Source organism: Coturnix japonica, chromosome 4 (genome assembly GCF_054131305.1).
Source record: "Coturnix japonica strain WE chromosome 4, WE-NBRP24, whole genome shotgun sequence".
Classification (NCBI taxonomy): Eukaryota; Metazoa; Chordata; class Aves; order Galliformes; family Phasianidae; genus Coturnix; species Coturnix japonica.
In genome coordinates, this window is record NC_140666.1 from 37,575,238 (window position 1) to 37,600,190 (window position 24,953).

Sequence of the window (24,953 nt, forward strand, 5' to 3'; positions counted from 1 at the left end):
TCACTGCATTTGTTCATACACCGCCCTATTTTAAAGTAGAAGTTGATTGCTGATTATGGCAGGACAACTGCAAGTGGAATTGTGAGGGTTCAGATCAAGTACCAGTTAAGTTGTTAGTACAGCAAAAGCTGTTTTCATCATACACTGTCCTTCAAAACCTGTTAGATGATTGTTTTTACAAAGACATCTAACTTTTATTGTTAGTAGAGGTCCCCAGTCTTCACATCCATAATTAACTAAAGTACAAACTTTTAAACTGTCATGGAAATCTGACTATTGTAGAGGTTCTAGGCACCCTATGCCAAAATTATGTTCTTTAAATGTAAACTTGTAGGGTCATGAGAGCATTTCTATATTACCTTCATAGCATACTTCAGTGCTAGTCTAATGAGGGCACAGGCTGACAGAGTTCAGCTGGGGAAACTTCTGGCAGTGCCAGCTGTGAAGTAGATGTGTTAGAATATACTGATCACTGAACAGTTGTCTGGAGATGGCTGTCTTTGGGTTTGAATCTCTAGCTGACATGAGAATTTATGTTACTAAGCAAGCGGAGTGTATTATTCCATAGAATGAAGAGAGAATGTTTGTGCAGTGGGAGAGAATTTTCTTTGCTGCTAGCAGTTTTGCTAAAATCTGCTCAACTATGCCTATAAAGAGTAATATCAAGCTTATGTATGTCTCAAGTTTGGTGAAAGACAGTATTTTATGTTAATGAAGATTAACTGTGAGAAAGCAAGAGTAAAAATAAAATGAGAGTGGAAAATAAGCTGATTCTTTATAGGTGTTTTTAGAGTTTTTTGTAAATTTTCTGTTGTTTTCTCTACATTTCTTCCTGACTCCTCCTTGCAATTACTTTATTGTGATAAATAACAAGATGTCATGTGCTTTCACAGATCTCTCCTCATGGTGGATCTTCGTCCAATGTGAATGGTGTACCTGAATCACTCCGTTGCCAGAGTCCTGAAGGTAGGCAATTACAATTACTAAATGCCCTTGTAAAAATTTTGCTGTAATTAAAAATTAGTTTTGCAATGTTAGATGTTTGCCTGCTGGTTTGTCAGTCAGTCCTCCCAAATTTGTATCATCAGTAAACTTGCTGATAGTGAATTGTATCCCTTCATCCAATTAATTGGTGAAGATTTTGAACAAGGGCAGACATGACAATGGCACAGCCTGGATTAGGCTAAACAAACAAACAAACAAAACCTTGAAGCAATTGGAATGCATGCTGCTTTGTATCATATAAGGAAAATGTGCGTTTTTACTTGCTGCTGTGGTTTTTACATGCACTTGTAGATCAAGATGATACTTTAGAAAAAGTATTTGGAGTTCAGAAAGCATTCTAGCTGCATTCCTCACTTTTAGAATACATCCAAACTAAAGGTAATATTTGATTTGTATGGAAGAAAGGTCAAACAATTGTCTTATGCTGTTCATTCTTACGTTTGAGTTAAAAAATAAGGGAATAAGCAGAGAGGAAAACGGCTTACACTTCTGTTTTGTATTTGTGGCTGTCTTAATTCTGTATTCACCTATGGGGGATATATTACACCCTGCTGACACCTCTCTTCAGTTTGTGTTACTGACCTTGCTTTTCTGCAGGTGTGAATGGAAACAAGTGCTCAGGGTCATCCACCATTCTTGAGAAGTATAAAGTCGGAAAGGTGATTGGTGATGGCAATTTTGCTGTTGTGAAGGAGTGCATAGAACGGTGAGCAAGGAGAACATTCAGTTGTGATAACTGTTATTTCACTGGATAGAACCCTGTGCATTAGAAAGATTGCATAGAAAATGTGATGAGATGAAAGCAAAGGGCAGTCACAAAGATACGCCTACACTTTGGGAGAACTAAACAAAGCAAAACACTCAGAGTTTCCTATGTGTTATTTCAGCAAAGGTACATGAGAGAAGCAGAGGAATGTAGCTTTTTAATCCCCAAAGCTAAAAGAGATATCACCTTTTTATGGAGGCTCTTTAGGAACCACTGCAGATCTTCAAGAAACCCCTTTATACCACATGAGACTGTTGGGGCTGACATGAGATTTTCTGTGGTACCTAAGCGGTCTTTCAGGAAGCCTGAGCAGTTTTGCTGCTGTGGGATCCTACTGCCTGCTACTGAAGCCATTTTTCACACCTTTTGGCATACTGTGAACAAAGTATTCTTAAAAGCATACAATTAGTGGCAGATGATAGCCTGTGCAACCAACTCCTTTCTGCTTGCTTGTTCAGAGGGCTGGCACAGAACATGCAGTGTAGAGCCAGAAATCTTAAGTCAGTCTTTTAATATTCCAGACTCTGAAATATTCTCATGCACAACTTTCCTGAAGGTAAACAGGATACCTTTACAGACCTGTGCTGTGTTACTGCTCATTCTCTGCAAGCTTTGTGTCATGCTTTGCTGCTGTTGTAAACAGAACAGACAATTCAACTGTTATTTTTTATATGTTGACTGATATTTTCTCAGTTTATGTTTTAGAACCACCTTCTTCATTAATCTGAGAATTACATCAGCTTCTTAAACATTATGAAGAATCTCCAACCTGACTATAAACACTAAGCAGATTCAGCAAACATCTGTAAAATCCATAGCAGTTATCAGAGTACTTGATCCACATCTGCCAGTTTACCTTAAATAAACATCATTTTTAATAGGAACATCTCATTCCAATCTTAGCAGGTCATATATTCACACACTGGCATTCTTGCTGAGTCATACAAACGAGCCAAAAGGGTTATGCAGAGAGGCTGAACATGCTGAACATATATGTATAAATTACAATCCCTACCTTTGTGCAGCCATAACTTTGTTGTTGGTTTTTCCCTCAAGAGAAAGGTTCCTTGATACTGTATCTGTGTTATTTCTTTACTGAAAATAATATTGGTGGGTTGTATGCAATACAACATCTAGTACTCTCTTTTGATTTATAGCAGAACACATTGTTCATTATTTTTAATACTTGATGACGTAGTAGCAACTAAGGTTTATAAATTAAGGAATAAAGACTTAGGTGACAGCTTCTAGAGATACTACCAGATTACAGAACTGATAAAGGGAAAAAAATGGCTGAGTGATCTGAGTACACCCTAAATAACTTCCTGTTGTAAGTGCAGGGATTAGATAATGCTTCTATCAGTGTTAACATCTAGACTCCATGGGTTTGATGTTTCCACCAAGAAACTCTGTTCCTGACAAGCAGTACCACATTAAAGTGAAAGCATTTCCCCAGTGCTTTAAACACTGCAGGTATGTTACAAAAATTATGAAAAGGCAACACAACCAGCTGTGCTGAAAAAAGAATTCAAAATCCACTTCAACCTGCAAGAAGCCACACAAGAGGCTTGAGAGAAACTAAATGAATTGTGCTTCACAGCATCTTCCCACATGCTCTAAACCTGGCCGCAAATCTTTTGTTAGTGGTAGAGCAAATGAAGTTCATGAAAGAAAGGTTGAACGCGTAAGATTGCATAATTTAATATTTTCAGAAATAACTACTGTGCATTTTGTAAACTGTGCGATTTCCGCTGAAAATGGGATAAGGGCTGCTATGTCACTTTGGTTTCTAAATGTCTTCTATGTTTTTGGAATGGGATAAAAAAACAACCTTCATGTTAATTAACAAAAATATGAAAATAAAAAGTCAAATTTAAACTCAAAGACCTACCTTTGCATATGGCTCCATCTTTATATTTAGTGAAGTGTTATTAAATGAATATTACAAAAAATAAATATAATTCAATTGCTACTAATAATTAGGAGAGAGGAATTGCCAACTATAAATGCTTTTCCTTTAATTTCTATTAATTATTACACTTAATTTCTCATCATGTTGTGTTTGAAAGCTTCAGTTGTGGAGCCAGGAGGCCATTGTATCAGCTACTCTACAAAATAAAATGGCCTCTTTCTCAAAGGGTGCCTATATATATATATATATATGAATACACGAGTCAACAGATGGATACTGACAGCTAGACAGAATGCCAGCAACCTGTCAGACAATACTGGTCAATATGACAGGCAGTGATACCAACACACAAACTGTTTGTCTGCTATCTTTTGTATTTTCTCAAGTACTATAGTATAGCATTTGCAGGAGGGATTTGAAGTTGGTTAATGAATTGGCATTATGAATGTTAGCTCCTCTTTCAACACAGCACGAATGCTGAAGGTTTCCTAAGTGGGTTTTGCTGATCAGTTATTTGCAGACTTTCAGATAATGCACTTAATTTAGAATAAAATAAATTGTGATTTTGAATTACACTTTGTGTTCATAGTAGATTCTACATCTTCTCTATAAGAGGATAGCATTTCACAGATACTATTTAGATAGCACTTCTATCTAAAGACTGGATCAGGTTGTAACTATGACAACCTAGCAGATACAGCTGCACTTTGAGAGCAGAGGTTCTCTGCTGCATTTTTTCAATAATGGATCATTTGAATGTGAAATGTTAACTCAGTTCCTTTTTTGTGAGGTAGCAATTTTGATTTGCTGTATCTAATGCAAAGAGTATATTGAGAATTAATTTGTTAACTTAAAAATGTACCTAATTTTTTCTTTTGGATCCTCCTGCAGTGTTTTTATTACATATGCTAGTGGTGTTCTGAGACACACTTAAGTCTCTTGGTACTAACACAAAAACAGGATAGTAGCAATAGGATGTAATGACACTTAGTTTTCATTTTTAAGTCCTCCTTACTACAATTAGTAATGTCATCTTTGATTACAGGAAATAAAAAAGAAGTTAATTTATTTGTATTGCTTTTTTTCTCTCATTTTTTTTTTCTCCTTCTGAATAAAGGTAGAAGATTTTTATTATTGCTTAGAGGTATAAAAAGCAAAATGGAGCTCCTTCTTTTGGAGGGAGTATCTACCAAAAATAGTCATGCTTTCTACTTTGGATATAACGACCCTCTTAAATGCCCTGGTACTACAAATGATAGCTATAAAGTTCTGTACACTCCTGGGGAGGGGAAAAAATAAAAAAGAATGAATGAAATACAAAATTATCTCCTAATAAATTCAGCAGGATTTTGGACTAGTACATAATGAATTACAGGGTCCTAGCTCTACTGAATCCTATCTTTTTTTCTATAAAGCTTTTTTTCCTCTCTCCCCTTACATGAAAATGAGGATGATTCTATCTTTAAAGTCTACCAGTTGAACAAAGCAAAGTGGAGGGCCCAAGACAAATTCAGCACATTGCAGTAAGGAGGTGAGAGGCAGTTGTGGTAGGTCACAGAAGAATGAATTGCAGCTGGAGCCTAGGAATAACACACCAAGTAAGTGAGCAGGGCTGCGGTAGTCAGGGAAACAGCAGGCACAAATGTTGCTGAGAATATGAAAAACAAAATGAAGCCTGTTCTGTGCATTTTTTTTTTTTTTCAGTAGCCTCCGTGGGTGAAGGCATTCCACTGTGTATATTCTTACAGATAATGCCACACAATGTTGACTGTTTTCTGATTAACATTTTCATATTTTTCTCACTAGATCCACAGGAAAGGAGTTTGCGCTGAAGATTATAGACAAGGCTAAATGCTGTGGAAAGGTAGAGTGCACTAATTTACATGTTTAAGAAAAACAGCAGCAGTAGCATGAGCAGCTGCTCATTAGTCATAAATGGTGGGCGTGTTTGGGTTTTCTGACTGCTTTCAGAATATCTGTTTAACTGGGTGATATTCCGTCCAAGAAGCAAATACTAAAAGTTGTGAGTGTTAGCCTGCTAGATTATAGGGTAAAAAACAAACTGTCATCCTTTTTATTGAACTAACAAACACCAGTACTTGTTCAAAACGAAATCAGACAAAATATAGCCTAATTATTTTGATTTGTATAATATGAGAGAGGAAGTTTCCTGTTTTCCCTTCCCTCTCTACCTCTTATCCCTGTCTATGGCTGTACATACTCCTTTTATATACAAAACTGTGATTTGGGAAGAAATTTTATCAACCATTTACTTCTGTTTATATAGTTAAATGTCCTGTAGAACAAACATCTCTTAATGAGAGAGTTCTGAATACTTTATTTCTAATACATGAAAAACAAAATAAAACAAAAAACAACAAAAAAGCCTTCTACAGAAGAGTACGTTACATAAGAGAAGCAGGTATCCTAGAGTGCCACAGACCTCCTCCATTTAAAAACAAGGGGAAAAAAATAACAATAGGTGAAACATAGTCAAGAATGGAGACTAAATGTTAAAACAAATGACAAAAAAAAAAAAAAAAAAAAAAAAAAAAAAAGGCTTCTATTTTCACTGCTTTGCAAGACCTTAAAAACAAAGGGCTCTTGAGGAACTTATGAATCAAATGGATCATAGTTTATTGTTAGCAAAAGCAACACTGAAGGCACAGTATTAAACGGCAGTCAAATTTTGTTTTAAATAGTCTGAGATAGGAAATAACTGCCTTTCTTTCAAGTATAACTTGAAAATAAATAATGCCTTTTTGATGCATATATCCAGTTTTATAAGTAACTGCAGTGAAATGATTCTGGAGTTATCTTTGCAACTAAATTAGGGTTTAAAATTACTTCTTATCAATTGCATAGAGTAAATGCTCTGCAGAGTAGAATTCAGAGTTATAAATGATAGAAGTGACCTTGTATGAAGATGCTGAAAGTCCACGTGATGTTCTTTGTATAGTAAGGAGCTGTATACTGCTCTGCACTGACACCCTACCTGCTATGATGACTTGCTCTGGAGTAGAGGTCCTCTGCCAGGAATGGTCTGTTCGTACAGATTTTAAGTTGTGTAAGGAGATGAATATCTCATATCTATAGGTTTATTTAATGGAAAATTAGGAAAGGAATCTTAAAAAAGATATAACCCCAAGAAAACCAGTGCTAGAATTGCATTTCTGAGATTAAAATGTGGTGAAATCTTTGGCTGTTGGAAAGTTGAACCAGTGTGTTTTACTGAAAAAGAGATCTTTTTTTATTTTTTAATCCTTTCAACTTCAGCTGTTTCTATCGCATGTCTGAGAGCCTCCTAAGAGCCATAAATTGGAATAGTCCAGAGACCATTCTGTACTGTAGAGTTCAGACACATTTTCTACTTATCACTCTTGCTGCTTTAAAACAAATGAACAAAACCAGAAAAATATATAGAATTATTGCATGGTTACATAATTGTCTGTTTTGAAGGGATCTGTGTCAATACATCTGCATCCAGATGTATGTGTATGTACAAGCAAAGACCATACTTAACAAAGTAAATAGTTTAATTTTGCTGCAAGTTAGTCCTTCACCCTCTTTCCTTGCCAAGATAAGTCCTGTGTTAAAAACAACCAGCTGGACCAAATATGTGTGATTTGTATGTTGCTCACTGCTCTCTACCAGTTTATCTTGGATTGACTAATGTGTTTTCTACAAGCAACCTAAATACCGATCATACAACAGTTTTTCTTTAAATAATTCCTATGAACGTAGACTGAAATCTATGTTGCACTAAAAAGGAAAACATTAAAAAAAAAGTTGGAAAACTATTTTCTTTTAATGACAAAATATAGGAAAAACAGTGGGATATATATATATATATATATGAGCCAGTGCTTTGAAGATAAGTATCACTACAACAGCTAAACAATGTTTTGGAACCTTTTAAAAATGAATGTTATTGTCACTAGCTTTAGATAAAAATAACTTCCACCTGGGTTTTGTTTAAAGCCATTAACAATTTAGTCAAATTAAATAGAGAAAACATAGGTTAAACCATCGAGTCTCAGTCAGAATTGATGGATATAATGAATATATGCTATTTGTTCTTTGGGTAGAAAAATATATTAAAATATTCTAGTTTTTCTTTGGATTCCTAACACTAGTTTTGAATTTGCAGGCTTCCATCCATAAGGCTTAATATGCTGTGGCTGTTCACTTTTGTCTGTTGATGAGATTGAGCATTGTGTTTAACAAAATTCTTCATGTTTATTTGTTTTCTTCCTCCAGAGCACCTTTGCTTGGAGCAGACATATGTTTGTTCAGAATGACAATTGATGCTCTTTCAAATTGAATTTCAAAGGTGTGACTGTTGAACCCATATATGCCACACCACGCTCACAAAATGAGATGCACACACGGCATGTGGTTTCTGAGTTACACAGCCACATAAAGCTTTGCAAAAACACAATGCATCCATAAGTAAACCTGAAAATAGAAGCTAAAGTAGCGTAAGATGTTTAATCACTGCACAATAGATCACATCTACTTCTCATGCTCTGCTCACAAATGCATGAACTGCATGCTGCTTATCAGTGCATTAAACATGAATAAGTTCAGACTCCGGTGAGATGAGGTCTTACATGCCAAAGGAAAGAAAACTTATGTTTTTGGCAGGCGGTGTTACTTACTTTGCAGGGAATCTAAATGCAATGACTGTATTCCAATATTTATAAAGAAAAATGCCAATCGTTATTCCAGTGGAAGAGGCATGCAATTTTCTTGACTCCATAGCATTAACCAAATGTGAGGATACTCTAGAAAGCCAAACATTCTGAAGCTAATTGTTCTGTAAACCCATTACTTTCTCAGCAATATACAGAAGGACAAATTAAATGCAATCTGTGCACTGTTAAGCTGCTTGGAGCCACAGCGAGTTGACTGAGCTGGTACATATTTTGCAGACTGTAAATCTGAAGATACATATAAAATAAACTGAGGTCCAATTACCAAAGCAGTTATCATTTTTCTATTTATAATCCATGTCCTTTTTTAAATTGCCAGTCCTTGAAAAATAAATCCTAGGTAATCTGTCCTTGAATACTGTACACTAAATGAGAACTGAAGGCTGTAGAGGATCAAGAACATGTTAGCTATTGTTGGGAGGTGGCAGCTTACAAAGATCCAAGTCCAGAGAGGTTCTCAACCTGTTAATATCAACATAAGAAATGCAACCTGCACTTCCTGAACTGCTGTCTTCTTCCAGGATCTTTTTTAGTGATAATCCATGGGTTATGCGTTTGAAATATCTTAAATTAAATTACGGGTCACTGATGAAGTACAAGTGGGCTGAAATACAAGTTAAAATCCAGTATGTGACAGTAGCCTTTACTACATAAATGAAATAAACAGAAAAATGGGTGCTCCCTGAAAAGCTGATCAAAAGAAAACTGAATGGGCTACTTTATTCATGTATATCTCTGTACCCTCTACTGACAGGAACACCTGATTGAAAATGAAGTGTCTATTCTACGTCGAGTGAAGCATCCAAATATCATTATGCTGATAGAGGAAATGGACACTCCAACAGAACTCTATCTGGTGATGGAGCTGGTCAAGGTAAAACCTTGAGAGATTTTTTTTTCAAAGAACAATTCTCTGTGTTGGTCAAGGATGTAATGCCTAGGAGACACAATCAGATAAGATTTTAGTGGCAATCTCCATTTTAATCATGCAAATACTCTTATCAATCAGTTCCATTAGTGGCATTTACATCTCTTCTTTTTTTAATTAGAGTATCAGACACAGATTTGAGGTAATCTTGCTAAGTAAGTGTGCAGCCTAGAAAAAAGTGGATGGTGGTTTTATATCATTTACAACATGCAGAGGCTAGCTGTGATATGCATATAGTAATGGAAAATTTGCATTTATTTTACCAATATATTTAATTATTTGCTTTAAAGGGAAAAGCTCTATTTAATTAATTTATCTTAGAAGACCATACGTACAAGAAGTCCAGACTTCAGCGATTGTGTTCCAGCAACATTAAAACCTTTCACTTCCTTTCCTTGTATGAAACATCCCTTCACTTCCAGCTGGCCAAAGATGGTGCTACTGTACGTGTACAGAGGAAAAATATCTCACATTCCATTCTGCTGCCACCTTGTGAATACAGGATACAAGTTGCATTGAGTTTTATTTCTGCATTCTCAATTATCTGTGTTTTGTACATTCACTGCATCACTGCCCATTGGTTTCAGCATGTCAGATCAGCGCAACTCATCACTGTTTTTTCTGCCTGAAACATTGTTTCATCCAGTAACGACCCCTACAGCTGTTTCCCGCTTGGGAAACTCTAAAGAAAGTCTAGTTGTTGAAGTCAGAATTTTTGTAACCTACCCATTTATCTCCCATTCTAGAAGCTATAAGAGGCGTTGTAAGTTATTTTATTAATATTTTAATATTCCACCAGCTTGGCTGCTTCTTTTCCACATGTATTGAAATGCTTGGAATGCCACCCACTGCTCAGATAAATCACCAGGGTAATCATCATACAGACACCCACATAAAACTCATGGCGATGATTGGAAATGCTGCGTCAGAAACTCATTTACACGTTGTTATGTATTCCAAGATAAACGGGGTATCCTAATCAGAGACTACACAATGGGCCTACTCTGAAATGACCTGCAAGTTCTGTACTTCAAACTCATCCTGTTCAGCTTTAGTAACTAACTTCACATTTTCACAGTATCTGCAGCATTTCTACTTTGCAGTTCATTACAATTGCAAACTGTGATGTTAGGCTTTTTACTGCTGGATGGATTTTCTTTAGGCTTTACTCAAAATCAGAGAAAGAATTAAGTTGGTAAGATGAAGAAAATAGAAACTGTATGGGGGTATCTCTGTATATCATACAAATGAGCAATCAGAGGTAGAAAGATCAGTCAAATGAAATCAAGCCAAAAAAAGACTCTGATTTGTAAATGACCCAGGTTCCCATTCTACAATCTCAGTGAGAAGTTTTATTCTTGTGGGATTTTTATTTGTTGTGTTTTGTTGTGGTGTGTTGTGTTGTTTTTTTTTTAAACATTTTAACAGGCTTCTGAGGATGCCTTTTGTGCAGGAAGATTTTACATTGTATGTTCCAAATTGTCTTCATTATTTTTCTTGGACTGACCTACTAATCTCTCCTTACTCTAGGGAGGGGATCTATTTGATGCCATCACTTCTTCTACAAAATACACAGAGCGGGATGGGAGTGCAATGGTCTACAATCTGGCCAGCGCACTCAAGTACCTTCATGGTCTCAACATTGTGCACAGAGACATCAAGCCAGAAAATCTCTTGGTACGTCTCATTTATTTTCTAATATTTTCTTTCTTACTTTCTGCTCATGAATGCAAATGCTCATATATAAGCATCAAAAAACTGAGCAGGGAACAGAAGGATTATTAATTTGGAATATGTATGTATAAAATAAATCTTCTACCATGAGATAGCAATCACCATAACCCAAATGAGCTATGCTCAAACATGTCCTTAGACCTGTCTTTATTTACATTTTGATTGTCTGCCATTTGGATGAGTAGGAATATTGTCTCACAGAACAAGGAATTTTAAAGCTGTGTTGATGAATTATTTATGACATTTTGCAAGTGGGGGTGAGGGTGGGCTGAGAGACACTTCTTCCAGAGATCATATGGTTATTGAAAGCTTTTTTTAATTTTACTGTCATAGCAGGAATGAACATCTTTCTAATGACTTACCAGTATTTTAGCTGAGAATTAACTCTGTACGTACATTTGTTTTGTCATGGGTGACTGATGACATTTTGTTCTCAGCCAACATATAAAGTAACTGAGTCTGTTGGTAAGAATGACCACGAAGTCTGCTCTGAGAACTGCTTAGAGTACAGTGCACAGAATGGGAGCAGTGTGCTGCCTTGCTTACACATAGAGGTGATACACAGGAATTACCTATTGGGTGTAGATACTAGATGTGATGCAATGAACAAGCAGGGCCATAACCTTCCCTTATCTGAGTCTCTGTCATCAGGAATGCCTGGAGCTTTTGTTAACACTTGATGGGCATTTCTGAAAGCCTTCTGTGATACTTGCCCATCCTTTTTAATAAGGAGTCCCAGCTTTTCCCAGAATAGATTTTGATTTATTACAAGGATGGCGTTATGAGCTGAAAATAATTTCTAATTAATAGTTACTTCCTTCCCAACCAATTCCACTGGCAGTCTTCAGCAACTGACATAAACCCACAAATAAATTAGAATGTTTAGCAAAAGAAAGAGGGGGGAAAGCTTCTCCTGGAAAACATAGCAACCCAGCACATAAAAGAGAAAATTTATCGCTTAATTATCAGCACGTCTTCAAATACAACCAATCTAAATACACTTTAAACTCTCATTGGTATTCAAATCAATTATAAAAAGGCACAAATGTCCTTTCTGCCTAGAAAGCCCAAAGAGATTACTCAACGGATGCAAGTCCTATTCATAGTGATTGACAATACCAGCATGCTGAGACAGCAGATCAGTACTGAGTGCAAATGCAAATAATGCCCATCAGTTGCAATCTGTGCTTGGAAGTAGCTGGTTCTTTTGCACAGGTTCATCCAGCTCTCTGAAATACATTCTCTTTACCATCACGGAATCAAAAATATAAGCTATTATTCTTATAGGCTGTATCTGTTCATCAAGGAAAAAACAAACGTTTCAATTAATGATATGAATTATATAGAGAAAGGAACAAAGGCCTCACTACCCAAGTGCTATTCAATTATCTGAAAAAAGCTAAATTATTTCAACCATTCTAGAGATGCAGGAATGCTGTGTTCCAGATTCCACTGAAATCGTGATAACATCATAAATATTTCACTTTAGGGAAAAAAAAAACCAACAACTATTAATTTATATGGGATGTGTGCTTATGGTTTCCTTTGCTGTTGATCCAGTTGCTTGTGTGTTTTTTTCCTGTTATCACTGTTGTATAATATTTTACTTTCTACCATAAGCTGCCTTATTTCCTCTGCAAAGTAACTCAGAACAAGATGAGATATATTCTTATAGGGCTTTTGAGTCAGGGGCATTTGGGTCTGCACAGAAATCTAAGTACTTCTCAGTCATGTTTCTTATTACTGAACTTTCCTAGTGTGACTGCAACAGTGAGACTAAGCTTAGGAAGACATTTCCTACAAAATATTTGGCTAGCAAGAGATTTTAAACCAATCTGATGTTAGCTGCCAATCTCTAGGTCCCCATCAGTTACAAGTATGTTGTTACATTTTTTAATATGTCTAAAACTTATCAGCATTCTAGGTTTGGTTTTCTCCCTGCTTTAATTGCTTCAGGCTATATCATGGGCTGACCTACATAGCTGGCAGACAGCTCAGTTGAACACTAGCTCCAGCTGCACTGTGGCAAGAAATTGCCATACCATTTTTCTCCTCTTTCCCTAGAGCAAGCAACCAGAAACTTAACCCCAATCCATAATTTAACAGTCAGCATAGCCATGGTGTAACAAAGGAGCTAATCTGTTGCCTTGCAGTGGAACAAAGAGAGCACAGAAACATCACTGCTGCTGTGCTGATCTGACAGCACTGCACCTAACTCAGAGCAAGCTGTGTGGCCAAATACAGTTATTTTAAGGGTTATTACATGTGTCTTTATCCTCAGGCTATAGTCCTCTTTTTCATTTATTTCAGGGTATCTTTTTGGAAGGCACTGGTAGTTGGTGGACTTGGCTACTCCTATAGAAGTGCCATGTTTAACTTTGAAATCTATTGTTACTTTTGTTAATCTTCTCTGATTGTGGTGAACAAGTATTTATTCTTTCATGCTCATCTGGTGCGTTGTGTGGTGGATAGTAAACAGGTGGAGAGAGCAGCACCATCAGGTAACAAACCACACTGAACTAAGCTGTTATCAGAACAAAATGCTAATGCAGATATTTCACCGCAAGTTTGTTCTTCATTCCTCAAGGCAGAAGAAAAATATGTAAGAATGGAGATCATAGGGCATAATGTAAATCTGACAATTACAAGAACCATCCACAGCTGAAAGTTTCATATCACTGTTCAGATAAATTGTTTTCGTACAGTTGTTATCCGGGGCAGAGCAGATGAGTGTTTATGGATATGAATGTGATTATTCATTACAGTGTTGGCACTCCACTTCTAAATCTGTTGATCTCATTTCAGACTTCATCCAAATAGCCTGCTGCTCTCATGTGGGCATAGTCTGTCAATAAATGAGAGTAAATATATATTGGGTTCAGGAAGCAATCAATTGATTCAACCATTGCCAGCTGTGAAATCTTAGGATCAGAAAAGATCAGCCTGGTGACAGCCTGATTCCAAATATATCATTGTTTGTTTTCATTTTTCAAACCGCTACAGCTGTAGAGCGATACAAATAAGGTTATCTGTACTCCTGCTTCCCTGGCAAAATCTGTTATCTGACACACGCTTTTCTCAGATGCTTCACTGTACTTAGAAGTAGCAGAACAGATGTATTTTGCTCAGATTTTTGTGAAAAAGAAGAAAAAAAAAAAAAAAAAAAGCTGGAAAAAACGACAGTAATTGATATTGTCCAAAACAAACACTCCCAGTTGTAGTCTCTTACCAAGTGTTTCCGGATGGTGGCTCTAACCCTACAGATATTCTTACACTGAATTCTATGATGAAAAGCAAATACATATGAGGATTAATTGGTGAAGGTGACATCACTCAATGGAACACAAAAAATAATGGGTAGGGAAAGGTGACATAACAGTATTTTACTGAGGTAGCTGTAGAGCTAGTAACAAGAAGTACTTTAGCATCTTATAATTTTGTCTGTCTCCTTGGAAAAACAGAATTGGAAGACACATTAGAAACAGCAGAAATCTCCATGCATAGGATTTATCAGATAGCACAAGTATCACTGGATAACTTCAGCATCGGTATTTCAGCCAATGCTTTCTCTTATAGCATGCCTATTCCTATTCCAGTCTAGGCACTCATAGAGAAACCTGGATTCCCTCCCTTTATGACAAAGGAGATGCAGTGTTTTCACAGAAGTGCAAAGGCATGGCTTAACTGGAGCCTATTTTCATCCTGAGGAGTGATATAATTTCCTCGTGTGGTTTTTTTTTTTCCTAATATATTTTTACATCAGACACATTAAGAAATTTCTCTGAGAGTGTCCAGACAGCAACTAACATTTCAAACTTAGAACTTACACAGAGATGGCTATGTAAGTAAGTTACAAAATATTAGGGAGAGGAATGCTGACTTTTTGGCTTTTTATGGGAGCTTACAAAGACAGGAAAAACTGAGTAAATTACAGCATGAAAGTATCTTCATGAATTTTCTTCCTTTTTTTTTTTCCATTTTTTAATTAACATTATTCATGTCTGGACTTTCAAGTGAAACTTGGTATTTCAAAAGTCTGTAGCTTAGAACACATTCAAAATTCGTGGACCCATCCCAATTTTAATACATGGCTGTGGAAATTACCTCCTTTATCCTACATTCTGCATGTGATGCTGATTATTTATAGAACAGTAATAATAAAATTAAAATCCCAATATCCTCCTCATTGTTTTGTTTCTATTTTGCTGATTCTAGGTATGTGAGTATGCAGATGGAACCAAATCTTTGAAGCTAGGAGACTTCGGACTGGCAACTGTGGTTGAAGGACCTTTATATACTGTCTGTGGTACACCCACATACGTGGCTCCAGAAATCATTGCAGAAACAGGGTGAGGATAAGTAACTAAGACATAGGTCTTGTAACCTGTCATTTTTGTAAGGTAGCTCCTAACTGTTGTAAGAACTACAATGCTCTGGCAGGATGGTCCTCAGTCTCTTTCAACCAGAATAATTATGAGAAACAGGCATCATTCAGTTTCTTAGTGAGGCCAGTTTCCTCGCTTGCTCTCACGGCACACATTCACCTCCTTACCATCTCCCAAGGACCCCCATTGGGTGTTTGTTTAAACCTGTGCTCTGAGCAGGTCTAGTTAGATCATGTTCAAGCGACCTCGTTTGGGTGATGCATAATGTTTGTTGACACAGTTCAATTAAATAACCCAATTTTTCTGTATTTAACAGTTGGTTGCCCAAATACAAAACATTTTTTGTAAGTCTTGCTATCTAGTAGACAAGAGATCTCCCTTCCGTATTAGCTGCCTCATGCCTTAACTGTGAATTTGGTCCTCCAAATGGAGGAAGGTTTGTTGGGTTGATTTGAGCATCTTTCATTGTATTTGTGATATTGGGAAATATTTCAGAGCTGCAGCAAGCTCAAACGTCACAGGGCACTTCATTGGCACGTTTTAAACTTGGACAAACTGAAGGTAGTGGATAGGAAAAGAAATGGGAAAAAAAAAGGACCTCTTTCTGACCTCTAGCATTTTCATTTATGTGCTTTAAAAAGAAAGGCGCAGTTCTTTATCCCTTTGTTACTTATTCATTTAGGAGACTGGAGAATCAGTATCTTTCTTGTTGCTTAGCAACACATGATAACGTTAGAGACAGTTACTGCAGCACTAAGAAAGCACATCCTTGTCTTCTATCATCAGGGATTCTGGATTGGGGAAGTGTATTTGGAAGACCCTGGATAGCCTTGAGGCTTATAGTGGTGGGAGGAGGTGGGAAGTTCCACGGAAGTGGTGCCACGAAGGCTTCCAAGACTGTGAAGGATCCCAAGTAGAATCCACATATCCAAATAACATACGTCTGTTTAATGTAATTGTGCAAGTCACTCCAAGAAACAATCATTTTTCAATCCAATACAAGTGATGCAATCTTGTTTCCTCAGATACGGCTTAAAGGTGGATATTTGGGCCGCAGGCGTGATCACATACATACTGTTATGTGGATTTCCACCTTTTCGCAGGTGAGCATCTCTATAAGTCAGAAAGAAAAATAGTGAACACCCAAATCATTTCTGTTTGTAAGCCCCATCTATCTTCCTGGAAAAGGCATTGTGGAAAAAATATACAATAGACCGATGCTTTTTAAAGTTGGTTTCAGTTGTCCATCTCATCAGACTTTGGGGTCAGTTTTACATGCTCAGTTTTCTATGGGAGCAACTGGCTTGTGCCACCGTGTCCAGGGCTGGGGCATGGCGAGAGCAGTTTATTTTCCTTTTGTCCGCTACCTGGGACCCAATTCAACGAATGTGCACGCTTTGCCCTCTAGTGTTTCTGTTTGGACACAGCAACTTAGTGGTTTAGAGTCAAGGGGAAAGTTAATGGCATTCAGAGCTGAGGAGAAGAATTTGCTTTCGATGAATTTTTAATCTTGTTAATCACTTTTGGTAAGTGTCATATGGTTGATAGGGTTTGTGAATATGATTCTCAATGTCACAGTATGAATAAAGCCTAAAAATAAGACAGATGTGTTTCGCTCATTATTTTGTTTTGGAGAGAAAGGAATTAACATATTTTAATAAGGAATTCTTCCCTTTGCATTATTTATACAAATAGTTTGCTTAAAAAGGAAAACATGTTTTGAAAGCCATACACTAATAAATTGTAACTGCTTCTAACAGAGTTTGGGGTGAGGAGGCAATGTGTTCATACCATGACATCAGAATCAGGTCTTAACAAATTATTAGCAATTATTTGTTGAAAAACCAACAGAAAAGGTTCATTTTCTCTTAATAGTGAGAGGCGGAGTGGATATTCACAGTGGGTAAGGCCAACAGAAGTTTTGGTTAGTTTGTTTAAATAAAAAGCAGCACTGCCTGATTCTTGAATATTTATGATACCATGTTTTTGATGCAAACATAATTATCCAGTTAGTAGCCTGCCAGTACCCAGTCTACTGCACATTTTCCATATCTTCTCTGTGGAATACATTCAAAATCCAGTTGCTTACAAGAAGAGGCTCATTTCACTGCTATTCTTGCCCCATTACATGCCTTTTGTTTGGCAGGTCCTTTGGAGCTAGGCTGGGCAAATGACTTATTTTTGAATCACATTCCTCTCACTGCATCGTGTGCTAGCTCTGTAGTCTCCATTCCAGTGGAAACCCTTTCACCTCAATATTATTCTTCCGTTCTCATCACTCCTTAAAGCATAACTGTGGCAAAGAACTCAGAGGTGCCATCACTACATAAGCCTGCAAATTAGGCACTTACAATAACTGATATAACATCATTTCTGTTCCATTTCAAATATCAAATTTAAAACTCGTGTGATGATTTTCATTGTCCTGATTTCTTTCATTGTTGCTGTTCCACAGTGAAAACAACCTTCAGGAAGACCTATTCGATCAGATACTTGTTGGGAAGCTGGAATTTCCTTCACCCTACTGGGATAACATCACAGATTCAGCAAAGGTACTGATATATCTTCTAACTCTAAAGAGCTTTTCTGACAAATTACTGAGAAGACTGTGCCCTGTTGGAAACACGGGATAGAACATTCACATCAGAATGTTAACCACCCTTCCAGGGGCTGTGCCTTTTCAGTTGGCTTAATGGCGCTTGATGAAAGCTCAGGTTTGCAGACCTACCCTACCATCATGGTATTGTCCAAGTGAAAAAGTGCAGCAGAATGCCTCTTGTATTCACTGAGCATCACATGTAATTTGGTTTATTTGATGATGGACTATTTATAGCAGATTCAGCACTACCACTGTTATGTAAATGAATTTTCCCCTCCTGTCTTTCCTTTAAAAGAACAATTATTACTATGTGGAATTAATGCAACTGATATTATTTGTTTCTGTTTCACTCTTGACAACTTCCCAGGAGGTACAGCCAGCTTGATTTGCCATTGTTAGTAGTTCTTACCATTGCCATTTGTGTTTAAAATGATCGGATCTGTAGAGTAAAAGTTCCAAATTTTAAACCCCACTTCTTCATTCAGTAATGTGCTCTGAATAGCTGAGGATTCTCATTAGCAAGTGGCAGTTTCCTATTATTCAGATAATGAGAAGTTGAAATTTTTTTTCTTGAGCTTCCCAATGGCTGTTACCTGAAAGCAGTTCTTTTTTCATTTGCCAGTGTTTCCCAGTGATCTCCTCACTCTTACAGATTTGCACTGTGAATAAAAGCCCTTCAATCTTAGCACTAGAAGCAGCTTTTTCATTTCAGACTTACATTGATAATGATTTGGGTGGTTGATAAACCTCTCCCTTTAGTACGTCACCTGCTTGAAGAGGCCTTTTCTCAATCTCTTGAACATAAAGCCAGACAACTTAAGAGGCTATAAAAAGCTTTCCAAGGCAGGTAATTGACTCTGCATGAGCTTGTTCATTAAAGAGAGGGAAACATTTGTCTTGAATCATACCTGCAAATTTGTTGTTAGTTACGTAATTAGTTGAACTGAAGGAAGTTTTGGGACTTTTGTTTTGTTTTTAACTTTACTGACTGCTTTGCATCAGCAACCTCTTTAAGAGTTATCATTTCTGTAAGCAGTGAAGTCATATCATTAACAAAAGGTCCATGAAGCTATCTGATAAAGCTGAAGACATTTGCACTAGTGCCTCTAAGCTGTGATGAAAGCCAGAAAGCCACAACTTCAGATTGTTTGGGATCTGAGCATACAATTAGAATTAAGCAGTTTTCCCCATCAATATTCTTTTTCCTACGGAAGGTGATTCTAAGCTGGTGAAGTGATTTGAATGTCCTTTTATGCTGGAGGAATACATGAAGGAAGATGATTTTCAAAGAATTTCAGCAGTTTTCATACTTCCGATTTGTGCTCTTTACATACTGTGACTGTGCACTGCCCATTCAGGATCATGTCTACCCTAGGTTTTGTTTTGTTCTGGTCACCTGTATGAGTACAGAGAACAAACTGGACCTTTATAACTGATGTTTGGAAGAGCAGTTTTTTGTCTGGTTAGATGAATTTGTGAACGCGCATGTCATTAGAATGTTGCACTGAAAAGAACTCAGTGAAGGACTTTCCACTGTAGTTTTCTTTCCCATTCTCATTGTCCTTTTTTCTTTATAAAGGAGTTAATTAGCCTGATGCTACATGTGAATACTGAAGCCCGATACACAGCAGCACAGATCTTAAGCCATCCCTGGGTGTCAGTGAGTAAATTACATTGTACTTGTCTCTAACTTGATATTGCATCTATAAATCTAACTATTACAATGTAATCCTCAGAAGCAGCAACCTAATTCTGCTATACCCATTTCTGTTTATTCAATCACTATTCCCATTTACACATATGAGAGACTAGCAGGAGCCTGAAATAAGCTTCAGCTGTTGCTAACTCTGTTAATAACCATATAAAATGCTGACAAATGACAAATACACTTTTAACAAAGCATAACTATACTGTTAAAAGGTAAAAGGTTGTTGTGGGACAAATTCATGGACTGAGTTACACAGTGTCACGTGGCATTTTAAGAAGCAGAAGGTCAGACACAAAAGAGCACTTGCTAGGTTCCTTTCCTACATAGTTTATCTCAAATGGTTTGAACCATATCTCAAATAATAGAGGGCATTCATTTTTGGGCTGCTCACCTGAATGGTTACTATGCAGGTAGTACCTCTGTCTAATAGAACATTTCTCTTTTGCTCAGTTACTTTATCCAACCTTATTTTTTCCTTACCTTCAGTACTGTGTTTGTTCTAATACAGGATGACACATCCCAGGAGAATAATATGCAAGCTGAAGTAACAGGTAAACTGAAGCAGCACTTTAACAACACCCTACCCAAGCAAAATAATACATCTGCTGGGGTTTCTGTCATCATGGTAAGAGAAATAAAGTTTTTATACATTCATATTGTACTTAACATATTTTTCTAAGTACTCTATGAGCATGTGTGGTGCAAGAATAGCAAAAGCAAAGCTAGAATAGTCCCTAATTCTAGTTGTGTATTGTATGGATTGTCCCGCTGTTGCTTGAGAGCAGCCAAGTCTATCACAGTGTGCTAGCTAAGCTACAAAAGCAAGCTTTCAGATACACGTAAACACTAAGTAGTAGTATGTTGAGATGGAATTACTTTATTAATAACTCAATATCCTTCATTAAAAAAGCTGTAACTTTAATCATACTGATCAGCTAGTTGCTGACGTAGACTCCTGCATTCTGCCCAGCCAATGCTCCATCTTGAGCATTCTGTTGTTCAATACTGTGTTTGTGGGAAAACCAGATTCCTGTTCAGAAATTCTTTTCATATTATTGAACATTTAACACATTGATTTTGTCCCACTGCAACTCTAGCTATGTATTTTATGTATGTTCCTCATGGGGAACATTAATCAAAGCATACAAAGGGAACTGAATGATGTACAGCTTAACTTACGTAAGTGGTGCACCTGCCCAGTAGAAGTATGTAGGAGAAATGCAGTAGAGTTCCCTGTTATCAGTGCTCAGAACTGCACTTCTAATTGATGGGTCACCTTTTCAGAGAAAAATACAAAATTTCATGAGTTTGAGCTGCCATTCCTGTATCAGGGCCCACTGATGTCTAATGTGAAAACATGCTCTGCATACAAATAGTATCTTTCATCACCGGAAGAAAAATAAAACTATCACTGATAGTAAAGCACCAGTGATTTTTTTTCCTTGCTAGAAGTAACTACTCTGAATATCCAGCCTACTTATATTGCCAAACAGTTGTTCTTATAGTTTGAAAGTAGGTGAACTTAAATAACATGTGTACATATGTATATGCTTTTGCAAATACACTGACATGAATTAAATAGCCAGTAGAAAGAGTGGAAACACAAAAATGAGAGAAGTCAGAAAATGGATTTCAGGTTCATGCTGTTGTCTGCATTTCATTTGACAGTTTGACTTGACAGTTTGAGAGGGACTTCAGAGCTTCATTCTTTATTCTGTTGAGACTATGGATAAGCCTGAAGCTGAAAACTGGTATAAAATGCAATATATGTAACAAAAGCAATTTTAATTCTAACTCTCAGCCCCTCTCCAACTTGCATGTGACTTAAGCTTATTTCAGATCTCTGTCACAGCGTAGCTTCTGGCTTCTTATTGGTGTGATTTTTCCCCCTCAATTCTGTTACTACTGCCAACACTTCAGCCAAGAAAGTACACGTTATTAAATCTTTCGATTTTTCCTTTTTTTCCTGCCTTATTTCCTCCTAACAGTTATGGAAGGATGGAAATGGTTCAATATTTAGTTTTGAAAGCAGCTTCAAGTTAGTGACGAAGGGAAAAGAAACTGTTCAAAACAGTGTTATTTAATGAGAGCTAAGCCCCAAGCTTGTTACTCTTGCCCTGGTTTATTTAGAGCATTAAAACGTAGTTATTTTCCTGTTCTTCACATACATCAACACTTAAAAACATTCAGACAAGCACAGTATTGTAACTGTTGTGAATTGCAGTGCATTGTGATTGCTAGATCAGTCCACCTGCATATTTAATGGAATCCCTTTTAGCATCACTTCTTTCAAATATTGTCATCTGGACAATGCAGATAATACCATCACGTGGCAGATAAGTAAAACTGCACATATCTACTGCAGTGCTCTTGGATAGGAGACTTTTTCTGCCCCTTAAAAGGATATTGCTGTTAACTCATTATTTATTTATTTTTTGTCAGTTTAAAACTGTTCTGCTAATCTAAATTTGTTGCAATTGTGTTAGTTCTGCTTAAAGTAAGTCTAGTTTCTGTCCCTTGCTTCCTTCCTTTTTCCTCCTTTCCCCATGCCTGCATTGCTTTCCTCTGAATAGGTCCAAGGCAATGGTACGTACTAACTGCAGTGCTTTGTTCTGCTGCACAAAAATACATGTGCTCCGTCTGTCTCAAGGAGAAAGGAGAAATAATTCAGCCAGTCTGAAGTGGAAAGAGCTTTAAAGCCACACAAAAACACTAAAGTAAAAATCTTAAACACCTGCAAAGAAGTCTTCTGTGTTAAGCTGTATTATGCTGTCCCTCTAAGTCCTCGAAAGCAATTCTGAAACTTCTGACACAGAAACTGCCAGATTTCCCTCTTGCTCACTTCAGATGTTCTACTAGAAATGAAACATTAGCCCACAGTGTAATGTATTCGTAATAGCTTTTAGAGGATATTTTCAGAGGTTGTACGATTTAGCAGACACACCACATTTTTCAACACAATCTACCTGATGCACCACAGAGTTCTCAGTTTCCAGGTTAATCTACTTCTCTTTCTCTCACTTGCATTTTTAGTTACAGTATTCAGAGATGATGAGCTTTTGTCACTGCGTTCTGTTAACTTTTTAAAAACAAGCAGTAAGGGACTCTACTCTGAGATAAAAAAAACCTCCCTAGGCTTCCAGCTGTTACCTTCACACACCAATAGTTCTGGTCTTTACAGAAGCACATATTATGTTCAAATTAAAAGGTATCTAGTTAACCCTTTGTGTCTGCATAAATGCAGGTACATGCGTTTTGCTGACATAAAAAGAGTTCAGACAACACCACAATTGCTTGTTGTTGGTTTTTCCTCCACGTCAGACTTGCAAAAAAAAACTTGTCAATTTGGACCACCACGGCAAACCTTGAAGAAAGCCAAGTTGGCTTTTCCAAAGCCAACACTTTAAAATACCAACCATTTTATAAGTTTTCTAATGTTATTTCTCCTTTTTTTTCTGGCTCTATTGCATGCACTTAATGTCTTGTAGATTGTTTTAACCCTGAATTTAACACAGAGCTTTGATGTAACTGCTGTTTTTTGTATTCTTTTGCCTTGTTTTTTTTTTTGTCTGTTTTTAGAACACAGCTCTAGATAAAGAGAGTCAGATTTTCTGCAGCAAGCGCTGTCAGGACTCCAGTACAGCTGGAATGGAGAAAACTTCTGCAATTACTGCTGCAGCTGCTGACCCACGTGCAGCCGGGTCTGAGACCCTCCTCCCTGCTGCTTCTGAGCCAGTCAGATCCCCCACGCTCCCCACCTCAGCGTCTCCTGAGTTAGCTGGGGAGCAGCCTGGTGCGTAGGACTGACTAAACCAAATCCACCCGAACGCCCCTGCGCTCTTCCCACGGTTTCTCTTCATTTCACATGACAGTTTGTTTTCAGTTTTCTTGCACCCTCCTGTGGCGAGCCCAGAGCAGGCTCTGCCACAAGAGACTGAACTTCTAAAGCGGGTGAGTAAATGTGGTGTTTTGAGTGACTTTGCCATCAGCAGTAGGGGGAAAAGATTCTGGTAATGTTAGATGATTTTTAACTTATCTGTGTTAGTTTCATTTCCTGCATTCGCACAGTCTTGGGCTCTAAGTAGACTAACTTAATGTGTAGCTAAACGCAGAGGCACCTGGGATGATGAAGGACTGCCTGGCCTGGCTTCTACATGAGGGCCCCAATGTGTTCAGATGAGGGTACTCAGAAAATCAGGAGAGGAAGACAAGGAAAGAAAAGTTCAATTCACATTCTATTCTGATGCCTCCATTTTTAGGCAAGTGTCTACCAGACTTGAGGAGGCATATTTTCACACACACGCGTAAAAATAAACAAACACATAAAATGTAGTGAACTAACTGTAAAATACTGTGAGGAGATACAAGGAAGAATGATTTTTTTTTTTGCATAAAGTTTGTTATCAGACTTGCAGGCTGCAGGGTAGTGTTTTAGCTAATTTGAATTTAAATAAAGGGACTTTGGATGTAAACACGAGCATTGGACATTTATTTGTAATGAAAACCAGAGTTGAGGAAGGCCATTTTCTATCCTCATCACAAATATCACATCCGCACCTTTCTCCAGAGTCAGTCTACATATTAGATACAATAAAATGACTTCAGGCCTGCAAACAGAACGCCTGCTGCGTGCTAAGCTAGGATGGCCAGAGCAGCTTTTAGTTCTAGTGAGAGCTGACAGGAGCTACTCCAAGCAGCTGCCATCAGTAGCTAGCAGCAGTCTGTCAGCACTATTGCCCCCATTCACCTGGTGCAGGCACTGGAAACATGGACTGGGGAGCAGACATCCTTAATCTGCCGTCATGGATAGAGGAGGTTTTATCTTTACCATACTGCTTAGTTCAATATTGTATGTATTCGGCTTATTCTTTTCCTTTGCTCGTTCTTTTGAATTGGACATAGCTCATTTTCTTTCTTAGCTATACTTTCTACTAGAATTGTAAAAAAAAGACCTGCAATAAACTTTCTTCATTAAAAAAAAACAACAACAAAAAACAGCTCTCTATCATTTATTTCTTAGAGAATTCAGTCACCTTGTCTCTGAAGAGTCTGAACATTCAGGTGCACAGCAAGAAGATTTCATAAAATAAATCTGAGTATTTCTCATACTCTTTTCAAGTCCCTTGATTTCAATGGAGGACCAAGGTAATACACAACCGAGTATAAATGAAAATACTTTGCCTTTCAAAGAGGCAGTAAAG

General features: G+C 37.3%; 1 protein-coding gene across 5 annotated transcripts in view; it reads left to right on the forward strand.

The window, feature by feature from the left end:
* Nucleotides 1-24,747, forward strand: part of DCLK2 (doublecortin like kinase 2) — a 71,696-nt gene extending 46,949 nt beyond the window's left edge. For 2 of the 5 annotated variants that reach the window (XR_001554836.3, XR_001554837.3), the window contains 12 exons: nucleotides 894-966; nucleotides 1,603-1,711; nucleotides 5,490-5,547; nucleotides 9,153-9,272; nucleotides 10,857-11,003; nucleotides 15,276-15,409; nucleotides 16,471-16,548; nucleotides 17,901-17,997; nucleotides 19,624-19,704; nucleotides 20,261-20,377; nucleotides 21,421-21,503; nucleotides 23,332-24,747. Coding sequence is in view for 3 of the 5 variants with exons in the window: in XM_015861111.3 (XP_015716597.2) it covers nucleotides 894-966; nucleotides 1,603-1,711; nucleotides 5,490-5,547; nucleotides 9,153-9,272; nucleotides 10,857-11,003; nucleotides 15,276-15,409; nucleotides 16,471-16,548; nucleotides 17,901-17,997; nucleotides 19,624-19,704; nucleotides 20,261-20,377; nucleotides 23,332-23,553 (1,236 nt within the window). In the remaining 2 variants the exon portion in view is untranslated. Of the gene's footprint in view, nucleotides 1-893; nucleotides 967-1,602; nucleotides 1,712-5,489; nucleotides 5,548-9,152; nucleotides 9,273-10,856; nucleotides 11,004-15,275; nucleotides 15,410-16,470; nucleotides 16,549-17,900; nucleotides 17,998-19,623; nucleotides 19,705-20,260; nucleotides 20,378-21,420; nucleotides 21,504-22,325; nucleotides 22,339-23,331 lie in introns of all 5 variants that reach the window. The other 3 variants (XM_015861111.3, XM_015861112.3, XM_015861113.3) reach the window with 2 other exon arrangements.
* The last annotated feature ends 206 nt before the right edge of the window (nucleotides 24,748-24,953 follow it).